The sequence below is a fragment of the Puma concolor genome, chromosome B2 (assembly GCF_028749965.1).
Source record: "Puma concolor isolate L17-30 chromosome B2, mPumCon1.1.hap2, whole genome shotgun sequence".
NCBI classification, from domain to species: Eukaryota; Metazoa; Chordata; class Mammalia; order Carnivora; family Felidae; genus Puma; species Puma concolor.
Window position 1 is genome coordinate 11829618 of NC_141671.1, and position 25668 is coordinate 11855285.

Genomic DNA, 25668 nt, shown 5'->3' on the forward strand with positions numbered 1-25668 from the left:
CCTAAATGAACTGCAAAACCCAGACGGTGATTTCTTGCAATAAAAACAAAAGACTTTCTTCCCCCAACATAAGACTAAGAATAAAGTTACTTGTTACTGTTCTTTGCCCATGAAACAACGACCCGTTTGTTTAAGAGCCTTTGGCTTCCTTTGCTCTGGTCTTCAGGCAGAATCTGCATTGCTGGCCTGGATCAGCCTTTCGGTCCTTCCTCCGTGAAGTCCAAGGGCTAATTCTAATGCTTCTCAAACCTAAGTGTGCAGCAGACTTCCCGAGAGGTATTGAGGGTGCCTCTTCAAAATTCAGGTTCCCAGGAGCCGCTGCTCTCCTCTGCTGACTCGCTGCTTCAGTGCAGTGCAGAGGGGGGGGGGGTCTGTCTTCAGAGACCCCTCTGCTGCAGTGATATTAGGGGGTGGCCGCGGGCTTACAGAAGAGGAGGAGACAACAATCCTTCCCCCTTGTTCCACTGATTGGATTACGTAGAACCAACAAACGGGAACAGGACCTGATTTTTGTTTTCAGAGGCTCCACAATAGTGTGCTCCTGCCAAAGATCCTGCCTTTTAAAAGTGGAATTTACAGGGGCGCCTGGGTGGCTCAGTCAGTTGGGCGTCCGACTTTGGCTCAAGTCGTGATCTCACGGTTCGTTGAGTTCAAGCCCCGCATCGGGCTCTGTGCTGACAGCTCCAAGCCTGGAGCCTGCTTCGGATTCTGTGTCTCCCTCTCTCTCTGCCCGTCCCCCACTCACACTCTGTTTCTCTCTCTCTCTCTCTCTCTCTCTCTGTCAAAAATAAACATTTAAAAAAAAAGGTTTTTTTAATAAAAACAATAGAAGTGGAATTTACAAAAATATTTGTTGTATCAGAGTAACATGGGATTATGGTGATTTGTTTTAATTTTTTTAATGTTTATTTTTGAGAGAGACAGAGTGTGAGTGGGGAAAGGGCAGAGAGAGAGAGGGAGATACAGAATCCGAAACAGGCTCCAGGCTCTGAGCTGTCAGCACAGAGCCCGATGTGGGGCTCGAACTCGGAAACGGCAAGATCATGACCTAGGCTGAAGTCAGACGCTTAACTGACTGAGCCACCCAGGTGCCCCTGTGTTTTTGTTTTTGTTTTTTATTGCTTTAGTGTTTTTGTAATACTCTTTGGTTTTAGTAAGTTGTGACAACACTTTTTTACTTTAACTTTGGGTCTTCTTTCTGTCATCACTTTTGCTAGAAGCTTCACTTCGGGGCAAGGTTTCTCCTTTGTCTAGTGTGAATCCTAGAACAGGATTCCATAATAAAGTGGATCCTGTGGGTCCCTTCAGGGAGAGCCCCTTGAGTGGGTGATGTCTGGCTGTGAATGGGCCCTGTGTGTATGTGGGGTGTGTGTGTGTGTGTGTGTGTGTTGGCATTGGGGGGAGGGGGGCGGGGATCAGGAGCTCGAACTCACCAGGGTCTGCATTCCAGGGCAGCGAGAGCACTCGGTGAAAGCAGCCAGCGCCTCCCCGTAGGCCACAGCATCTTCGTTGCGGTCTGCCTCGTGAAAGCACCAGCCCCATCTGTAAAACATGCTGCGGCCCAGCCGGGGACCCCAGACCAGCGTGGAGAAGCCAAGCGCTTCGTGGGCCACCTGCCTTCTCCTCCCGAGCTGGGAGAAGCTGGCACTTTGTCACTCGGGGGAATCGGCAGCCTCTGCTTTTTCCGGAAAGCCAGAGAACCGAAAATCCTGGATTGAATTAAGTGGCAGTATTTTTGTTTGCACTTATTACTACACACACCCACTGTGTAGAAACCTCCACAGATTCAAGCGAACTTTATTCTTGTACAATTTTAATCAGTTCTTACTGTAGAATCTGGAGTCCGTGCTCTTTTTTTTTTTTTTATAAATAATATATATGATGTATATGAAATGTATATCTATAGTATGTCTGTTTGGAGACAGACAAGACTGCACACGAAAATGCAGATATGAGTGGTTTCTAGAAAATCATAAGGTACTGGATTTGGTTACAAAACCACTTAGGTAACCGCTTATACATGAGCAGATGAAAAAGACCTGATTGCCTAAGAATGAGGTTGCGAATCCCTCTTTGCAGAAAAGGTTACAGAATGCCGTTCTTTACAACCAAAGAACTTACATAAGACTGAACGTTTTTGCTGTCCCCTCGTTTTGTGTGTACATATATGTCTGACTGTGAGTTTGGTGCCACACTCCTCTTGGCTACCAGGCCACATGTAGCTGTTCTGTGTCCTGTTTCATAAAGCACACTGAAAAATCTCACAGCTATATTCCTTAGTCTTCCACCCGGCCACCGCCTGCTGGTGCGATGTTGTAGGGTAACTGTTGACAATGCCTGGGGCTCCGACTCCAGCCTTCCTTACCCCAGGGTTGTGGTTCGGCCTGGCCGGCAGGGGGAATTCAGAGAGCAGTATTACTGTTAAGAGAACACAAGGACATGCCTGGAGTTGGGTTTGGGGAGGGGAGGGGATGTTGATTTTTGTCTTTTTGTGGTTTTTCGTTTTGGATCGGTAGCTTTCGTCATGTGGTTTTGCTGTTGTTAATTTTACTTACATTCTGGGAAACACTGAAGGCATGGGATGAGCTATTAAGTTCACAGGTGCCCGCTTCACCATGCTCGCAGCAGATGATAGAATGCAGGTGATCCTGCTGTCCACGTCTTCATTGGCAGGGTTCTCCTGGTAACGGAGACGTCGAAGGATTATGCATGTGGAAATTTTTACAGAAGTACTTTTTGCGCTCGTTCTGTAGATGCCTGTAAAATCGGTGTGGATGTACAGCAATAAATGTGTTGTGGGAGAGAGAGAATGTGTACATTCTCTAAGTTTTTCTTTTCAGTTCTTAGCATCAGTCAATGAGTAAGATTTTGGAGACTTTAATGAAAAGCTGCTGTTGATGACTTTTGTGTATAGTGAGCCGACTGTAGTATTCTACTATTGTCTGTTTAAAAAGAAAAAGAAAAACTGTAATTTATATCCCCTTTCAACTTTATTGTATTTAATTGGTACAGATTGTGTGTGTGTGTCTGTGTGTGCGTGTGTGTGTTAGAATACAGACTGTCTAATTCAGATTTTAAAACATCGGTTGTTTGTCTTTAATAACCCTGCCAATTAGCTTCAGATCTAATTTCCCGTATTGGTACGTATATATACGTGTCTCCATAGTTTGAAGGGTAATAGTAACAGCCAATATTCAATAGTAACAGCCAACTGTACGAGGCACGGTTCCCAGCATTTGAAACATAGCATCTTGCTTAATCCTCACAGCAGCGGATGCCATAGGCGCTGCTGTTACGTATGAGGTGTTTGATGATGGAAAACCGAGGTCAGAGGGGTGGGTCAGTGGGACGGCGACATATCCGGGATTCAGCCTGTGCTTCCATCAGTCTCCTCCCCGTGTCGTGTCTGTGACGTATCATGGAAGAAGAGGCCTCTGACGACAGGGCACCTCCAGAGTACGGAGGGGGCTGTGCTGAGTCCCACGACTTCTGAACTGACCAGCGCGACACCTGCAGCAGACAGAACAAAAATCTCCATGGCTCACAGTAGCCTTTCTGAAGAAGTCAAGAATGAGACGTAGTCAGGGCGCCTGGGTGGCTCACTCGGTTAGGCATCCAGCTTCTGCTCAGGTCATGGTCTCACAGTCTGCGGGTTGGAGCCCCACGTCGGGCTCTGTGCTGACAGCTCAGGGCCTGGAGCCTGCTTTGGATTCCGGGTCTCCCTCTCTCTCTGCGTGCCTCCCACCCCCTACTCGTGCTCTGTCTCTCAAAAAATAAATAAAAACATTTAATAATAAATAAAGATAATTAGGTATAGCTTGTCCTGGACAGACGAGTGTCTTTCGTAGACTTCCAGGAGAAAGCAGAGAGCGGGGAAGGCCCAAAGTTATTTGAATTTTATAGCATAGGATCAAGGAGGAAAACAGTTATTTGGTATTTAAATAAGTGATGACTACAAGTAGAATTCAAGACAAATTGAGCAAATTGTCATTCCTTCTCCTAGAATGAGATCATTGGTATTTGGTCACCAACTTTGTCATTATGACTTGGGAAGAGCAAACGGGTTTTAGCATATCAGATAGTTAAGTACAGGCATGTGTTTGACAGCTGATTTCCAAAGTACAGTATTACTAGTGTCCTCACATTTGTTGACAGTTATTTGGACACACATTTTACCATAACAAAAATCTAGTCTTGTGTTTCTAGGGCACCAGCTTTTGGGAAGAATGACTTCATAAAAATACCTTTAGAGTTAAGGAAGAGCAAGATAATACTTCTGCTTAGATAGCTTTAGTCAATACTTATTCTAACAATTACAATATTTAAGCTTTTTTTTTTAAGTTTACATATTTATTAAGAGAGAGAGAGAGCAGGCGCACACACATGCTTGCACATGCAGGGAAGGGACAAAGAGAGAGGGAGAGAGAATCCCAAGCAAGCCCTGTGCTGTCAGCGCAGAGCCTGATGTGGGGCTTGATCCCACGGACCATGAGATCATGACCTGAGCTGAGATCAAGAGTCAAATGCTTAACTGACTGAACCACCCAGGTACTCCTACAATATTTAAGCTTTAGAACAGTTTGGGGTGGGGGAAAGACAACTATTGACATGATTAATCTTTATTTTTAAAAAATAAAGTTCTCTGGTATATCATCAAGAAGTCCCGAAAGAAGATGTGATTGAAAAAGAGTCCTTGCTGGCTTTTCTGAATGAAAAGAGCTAAAAATAGAAAAATATGCCACCAGGGCACAGTGATGTAGAGAATTTTTGCGTTCACCCTTGAGCTTGCTTATTTCAGTAACATGAGCACAAGTTTCTTTGCATAATATTGGGCATATCTCCTATGTTGAAAAATAACAAGTCAGCCTGTAATACTCAGCTACTCCAGCCTGGAGGGAAAGCAGTGTGTTCTAATGCCCAGCAGTGCCCTGGCAGACAGCTTGGGGCTACTGCAGCATCTCACTAGTGGGGAGCCTGGACTGTGGAAGGCTCCACAAGAAGGCCATGCCAGCAGGCAACTTCTGCCCTTTAAAACAGTATGAACTGGAATGAAACAAAATTCAAAATTCAGAAATTTAACCTGCTTGTCACTTGTTTCTAATCCCCTGAGGTAAGGGGAAATATCATTGTAGATTTGAGTGCCACTTAATGGTCATTTTCCCCCCCTAGATACAGTGAGTTGAGTTGAAATAAAACTTGGTCTTTATCTTTCAGATGTGCTGGGACACACACTGACCTCTGTGTACTCTTGGAAAAAGTTCTGTTTCCCCTCTATGATGCTCACTAGGTGCCTGGGTCATTGCACACAGTTCTTAGAAGACTGTGACTCCGGAAGATGTTTTGGGTGCCCCAGTCACCGTAACCTGAGCCCAGTTGGCAATGACCACCATCTTGAAGCTAACTGTAGGTTTTCTCAGTGCCGGATTGTCCCTGAGAAAGGAATTCTCAAATCCCTATGGGACCCTCATCACGAAGACACTCAGAGGCTGATGAACAGAACAGTGAATGTTCTACAAAGAAAGAGGTAAGTTTTGAAATTGGAGTCTCTGGAAGAAAATCAACTTGGAGAGGGAAAACAAAGTTCCAGTTTGGTTTTAGATAACATAAACCAACTTGACCCTTTCACATAACCAAAAACACCTGTAACTAGATTTTAAAACTGGAACACATGGGTGTTTATAACAACTTCAAACCATTATTTGGGGTCTTCCTTTCCTAAATATCTGCCTGAACCAAACCATACCAAGATGCTCTTATATTTCTTTGTTTTAGTTATGTCTTTACTTAGCCTAGAATGGGTTTTTGGGTACAGCCTGGAAGAGTAGATATGTTTTTCTTTGACTAAACATCTGAGCCAAAAGCCAGGCCTTCATGTAATTGGTTAGTCACTCTTGCCTGAATCCGCATAATTTGTACCTAGTGTATGGTCAACCACAAATGAGCCAAGCTATTTAAAAACACTAGAGTTAAAATGCTAGCCATAGCAACTGCTATGAAAGGAGCATCTTACCAAGAATGAGGCTGTAAGGTCCAACCCCAGTACCACTTGCATTCAAGACTGTCTTGATGGTATGGATGCCAATTTCCCACATTTTCCCCTTGCCCTTTTATATATAAAGGTACATATTTGTGAGAGAGCTAGAGTATTAGTTACCTGTTGCTGTAAATTGAAGTACTCTTAAATTCAGTGGCTGAAAACAATAATAAACCTCTCACGTGATTTCTGTGGGTCCAGAATTCAGGAGTGGCATTTCTAGGTCGTTCTGGCCACAGTGGCTCAGAGGTGGTAGTCACGGTGTCACAGCTGTAGTCACCTGAAGGGCACACTTGGGCCTGGAGGACGCACTTGTAGGGTGACTTACACAGCTGGCGCTCCCTCACCGTATAGACCCCTTCATGCTGCTTGACCTCATGATACGGTGGCTGGCATCCCCAGTGAGTGGTCCTGGGGGACAAACAGAAGCCACATTGCCTTTTGTGATCTAGACTCACAAGTCACATTGTGTCACTCCCACCACTTTTTGTTCATTAAAGTGAGTCATGAGACCAGCCCCCACTGAAGGGAAGGAAATAAGGCTCTTCCTTATGAAAAGAGGAATGTCTAAGAATTTGTAGACATATTTTTAAACTTCCATAGCTAGTCAGGAGTTACATAGCTGAGGCCATGGGCCAAAGCAAAGCTAACTAGAACTTATGACCGAATATAGGAATTAACTCTTATTTACATAAGCAATAGAGTCAAAAGGAAAGCCACATTTTCATGGAATAAAACACATATTAATAAAAAAGTGAAAATACTATGATTATTTGAATGTGTGAGTTATGGCCAGTAATCAAACTGCACCAATATTCCTGGGGGAGGCAAATGATCCCAAACTATTAATTATGTTTCTATTTATAGTTATGTTTTCACATTTGATTCTTTTCAGATTTGCTTCTTAAAGGCACAAGCACATGAATATATTTGATGGTTTTGCTCAACATAGGAAATGAGTCTTAGGAAATTCAAGCATATTTTTTTACTTATTAAGGCAAGTAATTGTAATGATTAGCTTTTGAAATAAAACTGCCAACAAAAGAAGGGTTTATAGGGTTTATTTTCTGAAGATACTGACAATGGTAGGATTATTTTATTATTAAAACGTGATACACACCCAAGTGTTTGGAAGTAAGCGAAAGGGGTTCAAAGCTCTTGAAGCTTATAAAATGAAACTTTAAAAATTTTTTTAAGTTTATTTTGAGAGAGATGGCATGCAAGTGGGGGAGGGGCAGAGAGGGGGAGAATCTCAGGCAGGCTCCGTTCTGTCAGCACAGAGCTCAACTCAGAGCTCAAACTCAGGAAACTGTGAGATCATGACCTGAGCCAAAATCAAAAGTCAGACTCGGAGCGCCTGTGTGGCTCAGGTCAGGATCTCAGTGTTTGTGGGTTTGAGCCTTCGGTTGGGCTCTGTGCTGATAGCTCAGAGCCTGGAGCCTGCTTTGGATTCTGTCTCTCTCTCTCTCTCTCTGCCCCTCCCCCGCTCACACTGTCTCACTCTCTCTGTCTCTCAAAAATAAACATTAAAAAAAAATTTTTTTTAAGGAGCCAGACTGTCAACCGACTAAGCCAGCCAGGTGCCCCTCTAAAATCCAAAACAGGATAACTAGAAAAAGAAATGTAAAGTGAAGGGATTTGGGGGGAGGAGCTAAGATTGCAGAATAGTAGGAGGACCCTAGGCTTGCCTCATCCCCTGAACACAGCTAGATAAGTCAAGTCATTCCGAACACCCAAGAAATCGATCTGAGAACTGACAGAACAAACTGCACTAGAGGGAGAGAAGAGGCCACATCATCAAAGGTAGGAGGTGCGGAGACATTTGGGGGAGAAACAGTGGGTGCTGTGGAGGGGAGGGAGCCCTGGCTGCAGACACAGGTGAGAGGCAGAGAGAGGAGCACACGGGATCACACAAAGAAAACACTTCCCCAAAGCCATTGGGAAAATGAGAGCGGCTGATTTTCATGAGCTTTTGCAACCAGCGGGGCTCAACGACTAGAGTTTTGGAGGTCCACAGTGTGCTGCAGTGCTCCAGTAGAGGAGGTGAGCAGGTAACCCAGGGGTAGACTGCATGACCTGAGGATTGTCTGAGACTCACCGAGAGAGACTGCTGGATCTTCTTGGAGCACATCTGAGAGAGGTGGCATTGCCTCTCCGGTGACAAAGGAGCCGGCAGGCAACATTTCCCTCCCCCGCCCCTCAACACAGGCACAGAGAAACCTGCTGAGGGAGGCTAACCTGGACGCCGGTTCTTTAGTGCAGTTTGCTCTAAACCCCATGCTCCTGCATGCTGGTGCAACCACCTTTCTGGGTCAAACGTGCATCAATCCCAGTGAAGCAAGACCCTCCCCAGAAGATCAGTGCAGGTCCCTACCACACCGGGTCCCTAAAGTTTGGAGTTTTAAAACTCAGCCAGTCTGGCTGGGATAGAGCCCAAAGTGTACTGTGCTGCTCCAAACAGGCAAGCAACCCAGATACAGACATTGTGAAAACAGCAATCAAAAACACCAAGGATGCACGAGGGGAAATTATTCGCTCCTCCAGGAGGTCTGCCCTGATAGCAGCAAGCCCAAACTCTGCTCTCCAAGGACAATGGAGCTGGCTGGTGCCATTTCCGTCTCCTGCCCCTCAGCCTGAACCGACTTCAGTAAACAGCACATCACCAACACTGGCTGCCTAACCTGCTTACACCAAGCTCCGCCCCCCCCGCACTCTGCTGGTAACTGCTTTTCTCCAGGAAGTGTGTCTGAGAATCAGCGTAGCAGGCCCCTCCCCCAAAAGACCAGTACAGACATCAGCCTGCACCATGCCTACTGACCAGAGTTCTCCAAATCTTCAGCTCTAATGGAAATAGCATCAGGTCTCTAGACTAGAGCAAACCTATTAAAAACTTGCCACACTCTGGCCAAGATCCAGACAATCCCTACTGCAGGCAAGGAGAAACCCTACAGAGGAATAACCTGAGAAACAGAGCAGCCATAACACAGCATCAGAGTGCATGCAGCATACACCAGAGACACTTCTTGAAGCACCAAGCCCTGGACATTATATGACCTCTCCTTCATAAAGCCATTATTCTTGGGAGCCGGAAACATAACAAGCTTTCCTAACACAGAGAAGAAGATAGCGACCTAGACAAAATGCCAATTCATCCCTAAAGAAAGAACAAGAAAAGGTCATGGCCAGCGATCTAATTGAAACAGATATAATATAAGTAATATGCCTAATCCAGAATTTATTATTTTTTAATTTTTCTGATCCATTGTTTAAAGCAACAATCATAAGGATATTTGCTGGGTTTGAGAAAAGCATAGAAGACATCAGGGATATCATTACTGCAGAGATAAAAGAACTTAATCAGGCCAAAATGAAAAATGCAATCACCGAGATTCAAAAATAACTGGGTGTAATGACCACAAGGATGGAAGAAGCAGAGGAATAAATAAGTCATATAGAAGATACAAGTATGGAAAACCGTGAAGCTGAGCAAAAGAGGGAAAGAAAAATCTTGGATCAAGAAAGTAGACTTAGGGAACACAGTGACTCCATGAAATGTAATAAAATTTGTATCATAGGAGTGCCAGAAGAAGAAGAAGAGAGAAAAGGGGGCAGAAGGTTTATTTGAGGAAATTATAGCTGAGAACTTCTCTAATCTGGGGAAGGAAACAGTCAAATACAGGAGGCACACAGAACTCCCAACAAAATTAACAAAAGCAGGCCAACACCAAGACATATTATAGTTAAACTTGCAAAATCTAAAGTTAAAGAAAAAATCCTAAAAACAGCAAGACAACTTACAAGGGAAGACAAATAAGGTTAGCAATGATCTGTCCACAGAAACTCGGCAAGCCAGAAGGGAGCGGCATGATATGTTCAGTATGCTGAATGGGAAAAAAAGACAGCCAAGAATACTCTGTCCAGCAAGGCTAGAATAGAAGAAGAGATAAAGAGTTTCCCAGACAAACAAAACCTAAAGGAGTTTTTGACCACTAAACCAGCCCTGCAAGACATATTAAAGGGGACTCTTTGAGTGGGAAAGAAAGACCAAAAGCAACAAAGACCAGAAAGGAATGGACAAAATCTCCAGAAACAATGATAAAACAAGTAATAAAATGGCACTAAATTCATATGTATCATTAACTAGTCTGAATGTAAATGGACTAAATGCTCCAATCAAAAGACAGAGGGTGTCAGAATAGATGAAAAAAACAGGACCCATCTATATGCTGCTTACCAAAGTCGCACTTTAGACCTCAAGACACCTGCAGATTGAAAATGAGGGGATGAAGAAACATTTATCATGCAACTGGAAGTCAAAAGAAAGCTGGAGTAGCCATACTTATATCAGACAAACTAGATTTTAAGCCAAAGACTGTAACAAGATGAAGATGGACACTATATCATAATAAAGGGGTCTATCCAACAAGAAGAGCTAACAATTGTAAATAGTTATGTCCCCAACTTGAAAGAACTCAAATATATAAAGCAATTAATAACAAACATAAAGGAACTCATTAATGATAACAATAATAGTAGGGGGACTTTAACTCCCATTTATGTCAATGGACAGATCATATAAGCAGACACAGTGGACCACATGGACTTAACAGATATATTCAGAACATTCTATCTTAAAGCAGCAGGATACACATTCTTTTTGAGTGCACATGGGACATTCTCCAGAACAGATCACGTACTAGGTCACAAATCAGGCCTCAACAAGTACAAAAAGAGTCAGATCATACTATGCATATTTTCTGGCCACAACACTATGAAACTTGAAGTCAATCACAAGAAACAATTTGGAAAGACCACAAATACAAGAAAGAAAATAAAGAAAATCGTACTAAAGAGTGAATGGGCCAATGAGGAAATTAAAGAAGAAATTTAAAAAAATACATAGAAACAAATGAAAATGAAAACACAATGGTCCAAAACCTTTGGGATGCAGCAAAAGCAGTCATAAGAAGAAAGTATGTAGCAATACAGGTCTACATCAAAAAGCAAGAAAAATTTCAAATATGCAACCTAACTTTACACCTAAAGGAACTAGAAAAAGAACAACAAAGAAAGCCTAAAGCCAGCAGAATAAAGGAAATAATAAAGATTAGAGCATAAATAAATGATACAGGAACAAAAAAAACCCCAGTAGAACAGATCAATCCTGAAATCAGGAGCTGGTTCTTTGAAGAAGTTAATATAATCAGTAACCCCCTAGCTAGACTTATCAAAAAGAGAAAGAACCCAAATAAATAAAATCACAAATGAGAGAGAGAAAACACCACAGAAATACAATTATAAGAGAATATTATGAGGGGCACCTGGGTGGCTCAGTCGGTTAAGCAGCTGACTCTTGGTTTCAGCTCAGGTTGTGATCTCACAGTTCGTGAGTTCACACCCTGCATTGGTCTCTATGCTGCCAGTGTGGAGCCTGCTTGGGATTCTCTCTTCCTCTCTATGCCTCTCCTCCACTCACTCTCTCTCTCTCTCTCTCTCTCTCTCAAATAGATAAACTTAAAAAAAGAGAATATTATAAAAAACTGTATGCCAATAAATTGTGCAAACCAGAAGAAATGGATAAACATACAAAGTACCAAAACTGAAACAGGAAGAAATAGAAAACTTGAACAGACTGATAACCAGCAAGGAAATTGAATCAGTAATCAAAAATCTCCCAACAAAAAAAAAGTCCAGGGCCAGATGGCTTCACAGGGGAATTCTACCAAACATTTAAAGAAGAGTTAATACCTATACTTCTGAAACTATTCCAAAAAACAGAAGTGGAATGAAACCTTTCAAATTCATTCTACAAGGCCAGGATTACCCTGATTCCAAAACTAGACAAAGACTCTACTAAAAAAGAGAACTATAAGCCAGTATCCCTGATGAACATGGATGCAAAAATTCTCAACAAAATATTAGTAAATTGAATCCAACAGTACCTTAAAAGAATCGTTCACCATGATCAATTGGAATTTATTCCTGAGTTGCAAGAATGGCTCAAATTTGCAAATCAATCAACGTGATACACTGCATTAATAAAAGAAAGGATAAGAACCATATGATGCTCTCAATATTTGCAGAAAAAGCATTTGACAAACTACAGCATCCATTCTTGATAAAAAATCCTCAACAGCGTAGGTTTAGAGGGAACATATCTCAACATAATAAAGACCCTATAGGAAAGACCCACAGATAATATCATCCTCAATGGGGAAAACAGAACTTTTACTCTATGGTCAAGAACAAAACAGGGATGTCCACTCTCACCACTGTTATTTAATATACTACTGGAAGTCCTAGCCTCAGCAATCAGACAACAGAAAGAAATAAAAGACATCCAAATCAGCAAGGAAAAAGTCAAACTTTCACAATTTACACATAACATGATACTCCATGTGGAAAATCTGAAAGACCGCACCAAAAAATTGTTAGAACTGATACCTGAATTCAGTAAGGTTGCAGACTATAAAATCACGTACAGAAATCTGTTGTATTTTAGTACACCGATAATGAAGTAGCAGAAATAAAGCAATCAATCCTATTTATAATTGCACCAAAAACCAAAAGATACCTAGGAATAAACCTAACCCAAGAGGTAAAAGATCTGTACTTTGAAAACTATAAAACACTTGTGAAAGAAATTGACTATCACACAAAGAAATTGAAAGACATCCCATGCTCATGGAGTATAAGAACAAACATTGTTAAATTGTCTGTACTACCCAAACCAAGCTACACATTTAATGCAATCCCTGTCAAAATACTACCAGCATTTTTCACAGAACTGGAGCAAACAGTCCTAACATTTGTATGGAACCACAAAAACCCCATTAGCCAAAGCAATCTTGAAAAAGAAAAGCAAAGCTGGAGGCATCACAATTCTGGACTTCAGGCTGTATTACAAAGCTGTAATCATCAAGACAATATAGTACTAGCACAAAAAATAGACACGAAGGGGCACCTGGTGGCTCAGTTGGTTAAGCATCCAACTTCAGCTTACGTCATGATCTCATTGTTCGTGGATTCAAGCCCCATTTTGGGCTCTGTGCTAACAACTTGGAGCCTGGAGCCTGCTTCAGATTCTGTATCTCCCCCTTCCCCCCACACACACCCCCGTCCGCATCTCTCTCTGCCCCTTCCCTGCTTGTGCTCATGCTCTCTCAAAAATAAATAAACATTACGGGCACTGGGTGGCTCAGTCAGTTAAGCATCTGATTTTGGCTCAGGTCATGATCTCGCAGTTCATGAGTCTGAGCCCTACATTGGGCTCTGTGCTGACAGCTCAGAGCCTGGAGCCTGCTTCAGATTCTGTGTCTCTCTTTCTTTCTTTCTGTGCCCCTCCCCCCCTCAATATAAGTAAACATTAAAAATAATTAAAAATAAATAAATAAACATTAAAAAAACCAGATTAATGGAACAGAATAGAAAACCCAGAAATGGACCCACAACTATATGGCCAACTCTTCTTCGAGGAAGAATATTGAAGCAGGAAAAAAACATCAAGTGGAAAAAAGAGAGTCTCTTCAACAAATGGTGCTGGAAAAACTGGACAGCAGCATGCAAGAGAATGAAACTGGACCACTTTCTTACACCAAACACAAAAATAAATTCAAAATAGATGAAAGATGTAAATGTGAGACAGGAAACCATCAAAACACAGAACACAGGCAGAAACCTCTTTGACCCCAGCTGGAACATCTTACTAGATGCATCTCTGGAGACAAGGGAAACAAATGTAAAACTAAACTACTGGGACGTCAGCAAGACAAAATATTCCCGCACAACAAAGGAAACAAAACTAAAAGGCAGCTTACAGAATGGGAGAAGATATTTGAAATGACATATCTGAAAAAGGGTTAACAACCAAAATATGTGAAGAACTTATTAAAACTCAACACCCAAAAAAACAAATAATCCAGTGAAAAAATCGGCAGAAGAGGCACCTGGGTGGCTCAGTCGGTTCAGCATGTGGCTCTTGACTTTGGCTCAGCATCAAGCTCTGCACAGAGCATGGGGCCTGCTTGGGATTCTTTCCCTCTCTCTTCCTTTGCCCCTCCCTAGTTTGCTCTCTCTCTTTCTCAAAAAAAAGAAAACAAACAAACAAAAAACACAACAATAAATAAATAAATAAATAAATAGAAGACATGAATAGATATTTTTCCAAAGAAGACCTACAGATGGCTAACAGACACATGAAATGATGTTCAATGTCACTCATCATCAGGGAAATGCAAACCCAAAGTACAGTGAGATATATCACACCTGTCAGAATGGCTAAACTTAACGCAGGAAACAACAGATGTTGGCGAGGATTTGGAGAAAGATGAACCCTTTTACACTGTTGGTGGGAATGCAAACTGGTGCAGCCACCCTAGAAAACAATATGGAGTTTCCTCAAAAAGTTAAAAATAGAACTGCCCTACGATCCAGCAATTGGATTACTAGGTATTTACCCAAAGGATACAAAAATACGAATTTGAAGGGATACATGCACCCTGATGTTTAGAGGGGCCTAATCAATAATAGCCAAATTATGGGAAGAGCCTAAAAGACCACTGAATGATGAATGGATAAAGAAGGTGTGGTGTATGTATACCATAGAATATTAGCCATACCAAAAAGATCTTGCCATTTGCAACAACGTGGATAGAGTTAGAGAGTATAATGCTAAGTGAAATAAGTCAGAGAAAGAGAAATACCATATGATTTCACTCATATGTAGAACTTAAGAAACAAAACAGATGACCATAGAGGGAAGAAAAAAGAGAGAGAGGCAAACCATAAAACAGACTTATTTTTTAAGTTTATTTATTTATTTTGAGAGAGAGTGAGCGTGTGAGTGGGGGAAGGGCACAGAGAGAGAGAGAAAGAGAGAGAGAGAGAGAGAGAGAGAGAGAACCCCAAGCAGGCTCTGTGCTGTCAATGCAGAGCCTGATGTGGGGCTCAAACCCACAAACCATGAGATCATGACCTGAGCCAAAATCAAGAGTTGGATGCTCAACTGACTGAACCACCCAGAAGCCCCTAAAAGAACAGTTTAAAAGGGAAAACAGGTTAACAAATATTAAAAATAAGCTAACAAAAAATGGTACAGATATGTAGAAAAGGATATTTGGATAGCTTCTTCCTGTTTAAAATTACTCTTCAGTCAGCTCAAACTCAGCACCGGGGCTCTTTCCACCCCTCTTTGGTCTGTCCCCTGAGCCCCTTGGCTCCCAGGATGGGGCTCCTCAAGATGCGTCTTGTCTGCCAGGGTAGGTGCCTGTAATTTATCATTCTCTGTTGCCTTCTGCTGACCCCCGGTTGAGAAGTAACTTCTCCCACCTAATTTTTGGACACAGACCTCCTTCCCGGCTTTATCCACCACTGATGTCAGTAATGGTTAGTCCCCCAACAAACTTACTGCAGGACAGTTTTCTCCCAAGAAGCTTGGCAAACTGCCTCTGCTGACCAGGTTTCCCTGCTGGCCTTGCACTGGTACTTTTGAGACTCAGCCTTTCTGCTCCCAGATCTGGGCTGCCCACCACACAGCCCCTGCCCTGGCACTCGGTACCGTTCCCATACAGGGTGAACCCGGGCAGTCACAGTGACTCTTAACTCCAGGCTTTCTTCTGCATCATTCAGGGGGTCTTTCAGGACCCCACAAGAAGGACCAGATGCGTGCTTTCTGGAGCCTGGAGCCCATCTACCTATTACCTCTGACCTACCAAAGCAAGACGGGGAGGGTGCCAATGGAGAAGCAGAGCAGCAGCCTAGGCAGTGTCGAATTCTCCCTCAGGCTATCTTAGCTTCTACTGGTTTTGCTAATGCCTTACCCCAACACATGGGGGACTGGGTCTCCTCTTACAGACCAGGAAGCACCCAAATCATAGGCAACAAAAGCAAAAATAAACAAGTGGGAATACATCAAATTAAAAAGCTGCTGTAGAGCAAAAGAGATGATCAACATAATGAAATAGAATGGAAGAAAATATTTGCAAACCAGGTATCTGGTAAGGAGTTAATATCCAAAATATACGAGGAATTCATACAACTCAATAACAAAACAAAACAAGACAAAAAAAAGCCCTCAAAACAAACAAACAAAACAAAAAACAACCATCTGAATAAAAAATGGACCAAGGACCTAAGTAGACAATTTTTCAAAGAAAATATTCAAAAGGCCCACAGGTTCGTGAAAAGGAGCTCAACATCATAATAATCAGGGAAATTCAAACTAAAACCACAATGAGATATCTCATATCTGTTAAAATGGCTATTACCAAACAAACAAACAACAACAACAACAACAAGAACTAACAACTGCTGGCAAGGATGTGGAGAAACGGGAACCCTGGTGTGCTATTATTGGTGGGAATGTAAATCGGTACCACCAACGTGAAAAACAGCATAGAATTTCTTCAAACAATTAAACATACAACTACCAGAGGCTCCTGGGTGGCTCATTCGGTTGAGCATCTGGCTTTTGGTTTTGGCTCAGGTCATGATCTTGCAGTTTGTGGGTTTGAGCCCCACATTGGACTCTGCTACTGATGGCATGGAGCCTGCTTAGGTTTCTCTGTCTCCTTCTCCCTCTGCCCCTCCCCAGCTCGTGTTCCTATTCTCTCTCTCTCTCCCTATGTGCCAATCAATGGGTTAATGGATAAAGAAAATGAGAAGAAAGAGAAAGAAAGAGAAAGGGAGGAAGGAAAGCAGAAAGGAAGGAAGGAAGGAAGGTAGGTAGGAAAAAAACTTGGTGTATATATATATATATATAATGGAATATTATTCAGCCATAAAAAAGAAGGAAATCTTGCCATTTGCAACAACATGGATGGACCTTGAGGACATTATGCTAAGTGAAGTAAGTCAGACAAAGAAAGACAAATACCATCTCATGTCACTTATATGAGGGATCCAAAACCCCCAAACTCAAACAGAATAGATTGGTGTTGCCACAGGTGAAGGATAGGAGGTGAGGGAAATGAGTGAAGGTGGTCAAAAGGTACAAACTCACAGTTATAAGACAAATAAGTTCTGGAGATGTAATATCCAGTAGGGTGACTATACTTAGCAGTATTCTATTTTATATCTGAAAGTTGCTAAGAGAGCAGATTTTAAAAGCTCCTCAACACAAAAAATGTAGGGGATGTGATGGATGTGTTTGTGGTGGTAACCATTTTGGAATATATATGTAATATCAAATCGCTATGTTGTACACCTTACACACTGCTTTATGTAAATTAAATTTTCATGAAGCTGGAGAGAAGAAAAAATCTTAACATGGCTGATCTCTCTACTTCTAACCTCGCACTTCTCCCACACTTCGTACTGACAGCAGAGTTCACACCTCTGTTCAAAGAATAGTAGCATGTCTTTTATATGCATTATCCCATTTAATTCCTGGAACAATCTGTATGATTAACATTATCATCTCCATTTTGCAGATGAAGAAGTGGAAGAAAAAAGATCTGAGAATTTCTCAAGGTTGGATGGCAGGTGAATGGCAGCACCAGGCAGGTCTTAAGTTTGTCTGACTCCAAAGTTCAGCTCTTTCTGTTGAACCATGCTAATCCCGCTTGATCTGACTTCAAACCATGCTCACAGGTGTCCTTCTTCTAATTGTGCCCTCGCCCCAGGCTCGCTGTACTATCTTTAATATCTCTCCAAACCATGCTTACCTATAACTCCAAGGCTCATGCTCTTTGTTCAGTCTCACTGCCTGCCCTCTTTTATTTTTTATTTTTTTAATGTTTATTTATATGAGAGAGAGAGAGAGAGAGAGAGAGAGAGAGAGAGAAAGCTAGCATGAATGGAGGAGGGGCAGAGAGAGGGAGACAGAATCCGAAGCAGGCTCCAGGCTCTGAGCTATCAGCACAGAGCCCAACATGGGGCTCAAACTCATGAGCAGTGAGTTCACGACCTGAGCCGAAGTCAGATGCTTAACCGACTGAGCCACCCAGGCACCCCTCGATGCTTGCCCTCTTAATCAAAGATTGTCCTTATTTTTCAAGGACTAGCTCAAATTCAACTACTCAGAAAAGCTTTCCCTGATGCCCTTCACCTTTCTCTCTTCATGAGAGATTCAGATTTTCTCTCAAAAGTTTGTAGTTTATTTTGCATCATAATTGTGTTTCCATGCTTAGGTTGCCAATTAAACTTTCAGTTCCTTTTCCATATTTACCCACCACTACCCTTCCTGTGCCCCACATTTAGTCAAGGGTTTTGTGAAGTTCTTAGATGTATGTCAAATTGTAACATGTTTAATTTTAAGAAAATAGCTTGTGTGGGTTTCACTTATATTTCATGTTACGAATTTTCATTGAAGGAAGGGGTCCTAAAAATGCAATAGTAGAATGCATTTCCATCAGTCAATCCATGAAAGCATAAAATTGGGATAAAAATAAGTGATCAAATGAATCAGACATTGTTCCAAAACAGTTATATATCAGTTAATAAGAACTGGGACAACTTTTTGTGGTATAAATCAATGATATCAGGGGATGCTGGCCAAAGGGCATATGAAACCATTCATTGGGATTTGCAAAGAAAATACTTCTGACTCTATGTTTTGCCTCAATGATTTACCTACATTTTCTACTTATACTATAATATGTAATTATAGTAGATCTATAGCATGTTTTAAAATTGGTTAGGGAAGGGGCACCTGGGTGGCGCAGTCGGTCAAGCGTCCGACTTCAGCCAGGTCACGATCTCGCGGTCCGTGAGTTTGAGCCCCGCGTCAGGCTCTGGGCTGATGGCTCGGAGCCTGGAGCCTGTTTCTGATTCTGTGTCTCCCTCTCTCTCTGCCCCTCCCCCGTTCATGCTCTGTCTCTCTCTGTCCCCAAAAAAATAAATAAACGTTGAAAAAAAAATTAAAATAAAAAAAATTAAAAAATTAAAAAATAAAACTGGTTAGGGAAAATTCTCTCCACTTTTTTTTTAATATCCTGGCAATTTTCATATGATTACACTTTAAAAAAATTTTTTTAATGTTTGTTTATTTTTGAGAAAGAGACAGAGCATGAATGGGGGAGAAGCACAGAGAGAGGGAGACACAGAACCCAAAGCAGGCTCCAGGCTCTGAGCTGTCAGCACAGAGCCCAATGCTGGGCTCAAACCTGCAAATGGTGAGATCATGACCTGAGCTGAAGTAGGACATTTAACTGACTGAGCCACCCAGGTGCCCCTCATAGGTTACACTTTTAAATTTAGAATAATTTGTCTGGTGTGGTGGGTAGTGAGGGGGCATACTGTTTTTGTTTAGAAGATATGTTTTAATAAGCTGGTTGAGATAGAAGGATGAGGCTCACTAGGCTTGGCTGGAGTGAGCTAGTTTTTAGACATCACGTGATTAAATGGCTCTACATGAGAAATGAAGGGGATTACCAGTTTTTGCTAGTGGTAAACACTGTAATATTAGAACTCTCAGAAAATACAGACATTTTGGATTATAAACATCCTTTGAAAGAACATCTAAGTTTCAGAACAGGAAGGAAAGCCCTAGTAAGAGAGAAGAAAAGCAATTAGGAACTGGAGACCAAAAACAAGTGGAGGTAGGGGGACAGAGATAATTCATTCTTATCCCCCCCCACCCCGACCTAAAAACTCGAGTTTTAATGCCCTTGATGAGACAAGGCATCGGCCCATTTGAGGTAGAGAATTGGAATTGAGATGTCTACATAAAAGTGGGATGTTTGAAAGGCTGTTTCCCTAACAGTGTACTGTTAGGGGAAAAAAAAAAAAAAAGAATAAACTAAAAAAAAAAAAAAAATCCATGCACTGTCATAAAGTGATGTAAAACTTTTCATGTATATGTGTGTTGGCAGGTGTGGAGGTGGGAAACAAAAAGTTTCCCTTAAGAATTTGTAACCACACACCTACCCGGGTGTGACTTTTTACTTCCATCATGCACTAACAACGCCAATGCTAAGATATTAACATAAATAGTGGTCCTGGAGTGGTGAACCTCTGGAACACCTACATGTAACAAATCTAAAATCTCTTTGGGGAAATAAGCCCTCAACCCAGGCCATATGGACATTCACATATGAAGCCCCGGTAAAGATGAGTTCACAATAAAAAATTACAAACCACTAAAGTATACATCAAGAAGGAAGGAAGTCAGTAGATAAAAGAGCAGCAGGATTAGAATCTCAAGAACATAAGATGTAGGGGCACCTGGGTGGCTCACTTGGTTGAGTGTCTGACTCAGGTCCTGATCTCACAGTTCGTGGGTTCGAGCCCTGCATCGGGCTCTATGCTGACAGTTCTGAGCCTGGAGCCTGCTTTGGATTCTGTGTCTCCTTCTTTCTCTGCCCTTCCCCCACTCATTCTCTCTCTCTCTCTCCCTCTCTCTCTCTCTCTCTCTCTCAAAAATGAGTAAATGTTAAAAAATAAAATAAAATGAGAGACTCTTAAAGGAAGAGCTTCAAGAAGAAGCGAATTAGGGGCGCCTGGGTGGCGCAGTCGGTTAAGCGTCCGACTTCAGCCAGGTCACGATCTCGCGGTCCGTGAGTTCGAGCCCCGCGTCGGGCTCTGGGCTGATGGCTCAGAGCCTGGAGCCTGTTTCCGATTCTGTGTCTCCCTCTCTCTCTGCCCCTCCCCCGTTCATGCTCTGTCTCTCTCTGTCCCAAAAATAAATAAACGTTGAAAAAAAAAAAAAAAAAAAAGAAGCGAATTAAACTCAGAAGAAATAAGAGCCGAGAAAGAGTGGTGAGCAAAGAAAATGGTCCGTATTTGGTTAAATCTAAACAAGCAGCACAACTTATACGGGAGTATGCAAATGAAGTGTAACTAGAATGTGGTCAACAGTGTGAGAGGAGAAGTCATATGAGTGAAAGCACTTGCATTGTTTTGAAGAAGGATAGAGATACTGATCAAGTCAGAGAATTTATGTTAAAGTTTAAAAGTAACCACAGAAGAAAGGAATGAAGGGAGGAAGGGGAGAGAGAGAGAGAATGTTACAGTTTACAAACCAATAGAAGGAAGGGAAAGGCGGGAATAACAAAGCCATCCATCCATTCCCGAAGGAAAGAATGAGGTCACCTGGGTGGCTCTGTTGTTAATCATCTGATGTTGTTAAGCACCTGACTCCAGCTCAGGTCATGATTTCATGGTTCATAAGTTTGAGTCCCACATCAGGTAAGCTTGACCCTCGCTTTGGGCGAGCACAAGCCCTGCATCCGGTAAAACATGAACCCCACTTCGGGCGAGCACTGCTTCTCTGTCTCTTTCTGCCCCTTGCTCACTTGCGCCCCCTCCCCTCCCCAAAGAAAAGAATGAAGGGGAAAAGCAACATAGAAGAAGCAAAGTAAATAGAATGAACACAATAAGAAGATAACAAATCTAAATAAATCCATAATCACAATACATGCAAATAGTCTAAACTCACCATATTTTTCCCAAGAAGAATTTTTTTCCCAAAGACAACTCTCCTGGTCGCATGCGAGCAGGTGAGCGTAGGAAACTGTGCTGTTGTAGGTGTAGGGGAGGGAAGAGGCTGGGTCCCATCCCGTGCTACATTAGAAGATGTTCACTTATATCTGCACACTTATTCACTACACAGAGTTGAGGCTCAATGGTTCAATTTCTCTAGAGAATAAATCTCTGGACTCCTGTGGAGGCGGGGGACAAGAGCATCCCCTGCTTGCCCAGGGCGGGAGAGAACTGGGGATCAATGTGTGTGTACCTGGACTCTGGCCCCGCCTCATTCTCAGCCATGGGCCTCCCTCCAGCTTTCAACACTGCTGGGAGTCTCCAGGGGATGCTATTCCAGTTTGCAGAAACTCCCCCTCCCGGTCCTTGGGTCACAGTGTTCTCTGACTTGCTCAGTGAGTTACCGCTTTCTGTTTTCCCACTCCCAAAACTGTGATAAAACCTTTTTGTCCACTGTTTTCTTTTTCTAGTGGCTTCATACCCTTCTTAATTCATTCTTAATTCATTGCTGTCACACATGTTGGGTTTGGGGAGGAAGAAGATACAGAAGAGTAGGATTAATCTGCCGTCTTTAACCAGAAGCCCTTGACTGAGTTCTTTCTATGCCACACTTCCAGTGTAAACCCTAGGAGAACTTGAAAGCCACAGCTGATAATTGGAGGCATTGTCACGGAAGAGGAATTTGAATCGTATGCAACCCTCAGTGTATAGACCAATGGATGAAAGCTCTCAGGGGAAAAAAAAAATGTTTAACTTTCACAAAAGAAATTTCGAAACGATCAGAGCTGACCTAGGAGGTCAGAGACCATAAGCACTTGAGTCATCCCTTCCCCATCAATTGTTCCGGAAACACGATGATACCTTTGTTCAAGTAATTCCCTTCAGTTCTTTTTGGAGATAAGTAGTAATGCATGTGGGTAAACACCTGAATCACTTTTTGTACATGGGATCATTCGTGTCTTCTGGTCAATTAAACTCGGGGTCACGGACCAAATATAAAGGTTCTTCCTTGAAGTATGTGAAAAATCTGGGTAGAGCTCATTGGAGTTAAGTGGCCATTTAGACATCAAATTTGTTCTGCTTGGGGCATGGGAAACAGTATAATTTAGTGGCTTTAGAGTCAGAAAGAACTGCATTCAAAACAGTCCCTAATGCTTGACAGCTAGGCAAGTGAACTTAGGCAGGATACTAACCTCTCTGAGCCTCGATTTCCTTATCTGCAAAATGGGAGCAACAACACAGGCTTCACAGGATGGTTCTGAAAATGAAATGAGATGCCGCTAGTGAGCCTGGGAAGCCTGGTAGATTGTGGAATTCTGGTACATGTCATTTCTCTTTTGTCCTCCCCACATCTCCATCACCCTGATGCTACCAATCACTGTGCTGACAGCTCAGAGCCTGGAGCCTGCTTCGGATTCTGTCTCCCTCTCTCTCCGCCCCTCCCCCCATTCAAGCTGTGTGTGTCTCTCTCAACAATAAATAAACATTTATTTACTTATTTAAAAAATTGTAATATCTATTTTTGAGAAAGAAAAGAGCTTGAGCAGGGGAGGGGCAGAGACAGAGGGAGACACAGAATCTGAAGCAGGCTCCAGGCTCTGAGCTGTCAGCACAGAGCCCGATGTAGGGTTGGAACTCATGAACCACGGGATCATGACTAGAGCCCAAACCGGATGCTTAACTGCCTGAACCACCCAGGTGCCCAATAAATAAATAAACATTTTTAAAAAATAAATAAATATACACAAAACAATGCAAGGGTTGGGGGGAGATCGCCTTTTCAGTCAAGAGAGCACTGTTGGCAAGACTTGCTAAGTTTCCCTAAGGATCAGGTCCATTCAGGCTCAGTCCCCAGTGCAGGACCCAGCTCCCACTCAGAGAGAACAGCTGTCACCAGAGGACCACTCTCCACCCCTCAGGAAGCACGGCCTCCAGTTCCGGAGAGGATAAAGCCCAAGCAGTCTGGGCACCTGCAGAAGCTGAAGAAATAACTCACCCCTTCATTGTGGGACTGACCTAGCAGAACTCTGCAGTCCTTCCAACCTGTGAAGTCTGATTTCTTTGGTCCCTTACTCCATCTCTGTGTCAACCTTTCAGGAAGAAAGGCCATCTTGTAGAAGAAAACTCGTTTCCTTTATTTATTTTTTTTAAAAAGATTTTATATTTAAGTAATCTCTATACCCAACGTGAGGCTCAAACTTATGACACTGAGGTCAAGAGCCACCAACCGAGCCAGCTAAGCACCGCTGGTTTCCTTTATTCACAGTCTCTAGCGGAGTATTCTGCAGACAGTAGGCATCTGTTATAATATTTTCTAATCAATCAACTTCAAAGAGAAAGATGTGTTTCTCAATGATGTCAATCTGGAATGAGATATTATGTGTAAATTTACTCTCCTAAAAAAAACTTACTGGAAGTTGCTTAGTCTACATTCCCTTTTCTGCCTCCTGTCCAGCCTGCCTACCTCCCTCATTCTTCAGGCCCTTTGCTCTGTTATCTGACGTGGGGTAGTATTCTGATGTCATAATAACAGAAATGACTGTTTTGGTGAGACAGGTCAATAATCCTCGCTGACTTTTATAAATATCAGCAACCATCCAAGGGGTGAGTCTTTCCTACCATTACTTGTGAATGATTTTCTGCTGGTGTGTCTGTTCTCACTCCTTAGGACATAGTCCTTTAAGACCTGCAAGTTAGCTCAGTACTCCTTACCTCATTTTGGAATAAAATAGGCCAATGATCTTGCCAGCTGAATGTCTCCTACCTACCTCGCCATATTCACTTTTTTTTTCTTTTTTTTTTTTTTAATTTTTTTTTTCAACGTTTTTATTTATTTATGGGACAGACAGAGACAGAGCATGAACGGGGGAGGAGCAGAGAGAGAGGGAGACACAGAATCGGAAACAGGCTCCAGGCTCCGAGCCATCAGCCCAGAGCCCGACGCGGGGCTCGAACTCACGGACCGTGAGATCGTGACCTGGCTGAAGTCGGACGCTTAACCGACTGCGCCACCCAGGCGCCCCACTTTTTTTTTTCTTAAAAGGTGAATTGTTCTCTCCAAATCAGTTAAGAAAGCACTTAGCAATAATTTAAACAATACAAGCAGTTTAAAAAATCTTACTTCTTGGGGCACCTGGTGGCAGAGCATGTGATGCTTGATCTTGGGGTTGTGAGTTTGAGCCCCGCATTAGGTGTAGAGATTACTTAATAAAAAAAAATAATAAAAAAATATTACTTAATAATTTATCTACTTTAGACATATTATCTTAATTGCTTAGGCCATTCTTCTGGAAGTATCCCCAAACCATGAAAAACTGGACTGCTTAGATGTGCTGATGATTCTTTGTAAGAACCAAGCAGCATTTATGTTACTGGGAAATAGTTTTGCATTTGACACAGGATGGAGATGCATTTTTGGCATGGCCCCGTTTGGTGGGTTAGACTCAGATTCTCTTCTGGGAACCTGGACAGGACAGTGGGAAAAGTGGGATATGAGCTAGGTAACAGGCAGGGTGCCTGGGTGGCTCAGTTGGTTAAGTGGCCAGCTTTTGATTTTGGCTCAGGTTATAATCTCGCAGTTCATGAGATTGAGCCCCGAGCTGGGCTCTGTGCTGACAGTGTGGAACCTGCTTGGGATTCTCTCTCCCTCTCTGCCCCTCCCCTACTTTCTCTGTCTCTGTCTCTCTCTCTCCAAATACATAAACATTTAAAAAAGAGCTAAGAGGTGATGGGACACATGAACATCCTCTTGGCCTTCAGGTGACCTGCCCTTTGAAAGATGGATACAGGGGCGCCTGGGTGGCTCAGTCGGTTAAGCGTCCGACTTCAGCTCAGGTCATGATCTCATGGTCCGTGAGTTCGAGCCCCATGTCGGGCTCTGTGCTGACAGCTCAGAGCCTGGAGCCTGTTTCGGATTCTGTCTCTCCCTCTCTCTCTGACCCTCCCCCATTCATGCTCTGTCTCTATCAAAAAATGAATAAACGGTAAAAAATATATACATAAAAAAAAAAAAAAGAAAGAAAGATGGATACAGAACTCCATACTAGATTTTTGGTTCTGTGTAAGGAATCTTTAACCAGATATGGGGGCGCCTGGGTGGCTCAGTCGGTTGAGCATCCTACTTCAGCTCGATCTAGCAGTCTGTGGGTTCGAGCCCCGCGTCGGGTTCTGTGCTGACAGCACAGAGCCTGGAGCCTGCTTCCGATTCTGTGTCT

General features: G+C 42.6%; 2 protein-coding genes across 10 annotated transcripts in view; one reads left to right on the top strand and one right to left on the bottom strand.

The window, feature by feature from the left end:
- The window catches only part of KIF13A (kinesin family member 13A), a 219129-nt gene extending 216049 nt beyond the window's left edge, over positions 1-3080 (top strand). For all 9 annotated transcript variants that reach the window (XM_086706170.1, XM_086706172.1, XM_086706173.1 and 6 more), the window contains one exon: positions 1451-3080. In XM_086706170.1, the coding sequence (XP_086562296.1) occupies positions 1451-1471 (21 nt within the window). In that variant the 3' untranslated portion in view covers positions 1472-3080. The remainder of the gene's footprint in view (positions 1-1450) is intronic.
- A 1475-nt stretch (positions 3081-4555) lies between these two features.
- On the bottom strand, positions 4556-24239 carry LOC147580728 (uncharacterized). The gene is made up of 3 exons (XM_086706179.1): positions 23866-24239; positions 6155-6445; positions 4556-5043 (listed from the first exon to the last, which is right to left on the bottom strand). The coding sequence occupies exons 1-3, from the start codon at positions 23925-23927 to the stop codon at positions 4947-4949; spliced, it is 450 nt and encodes a 149-aa protein (XP_086562305.1). The 5' UTR covers positions 23928-24239; the 3' UTR covers positions 4556-4946.
- Between the last annotated feature and the right edge of the window lie 1429 nt (positions 24240-25668).

What these genes read in the sequence shown, in the direction of transcription:
- LOC147580728 (XM_086706179.1), bottom strand. Translation starts at nt 23,927, where the DNA reads ATGAGGGAGGTAGGCAGGCTGGACAGGAGGCAGAAAAGGGAATGTAGA. An exon ending in TGTAGACTAAGCAACTTCCA is followed by an intron (nt 6,446 to 23,865) that starts GTAAGTTTTTTT and finishes TTTGTCCCCCAG; the next exon opens with GACCACTCACTGGGGATGCC. An exon ending in ACTTCAATTTACAGCAACAG is followed by an intron (nt 5,044 to 6,154) that starts GTAACTAATACT and finishes GTTTCATTCCAG; the next exon opens with TTCATACTGTTTTAAAGGGC.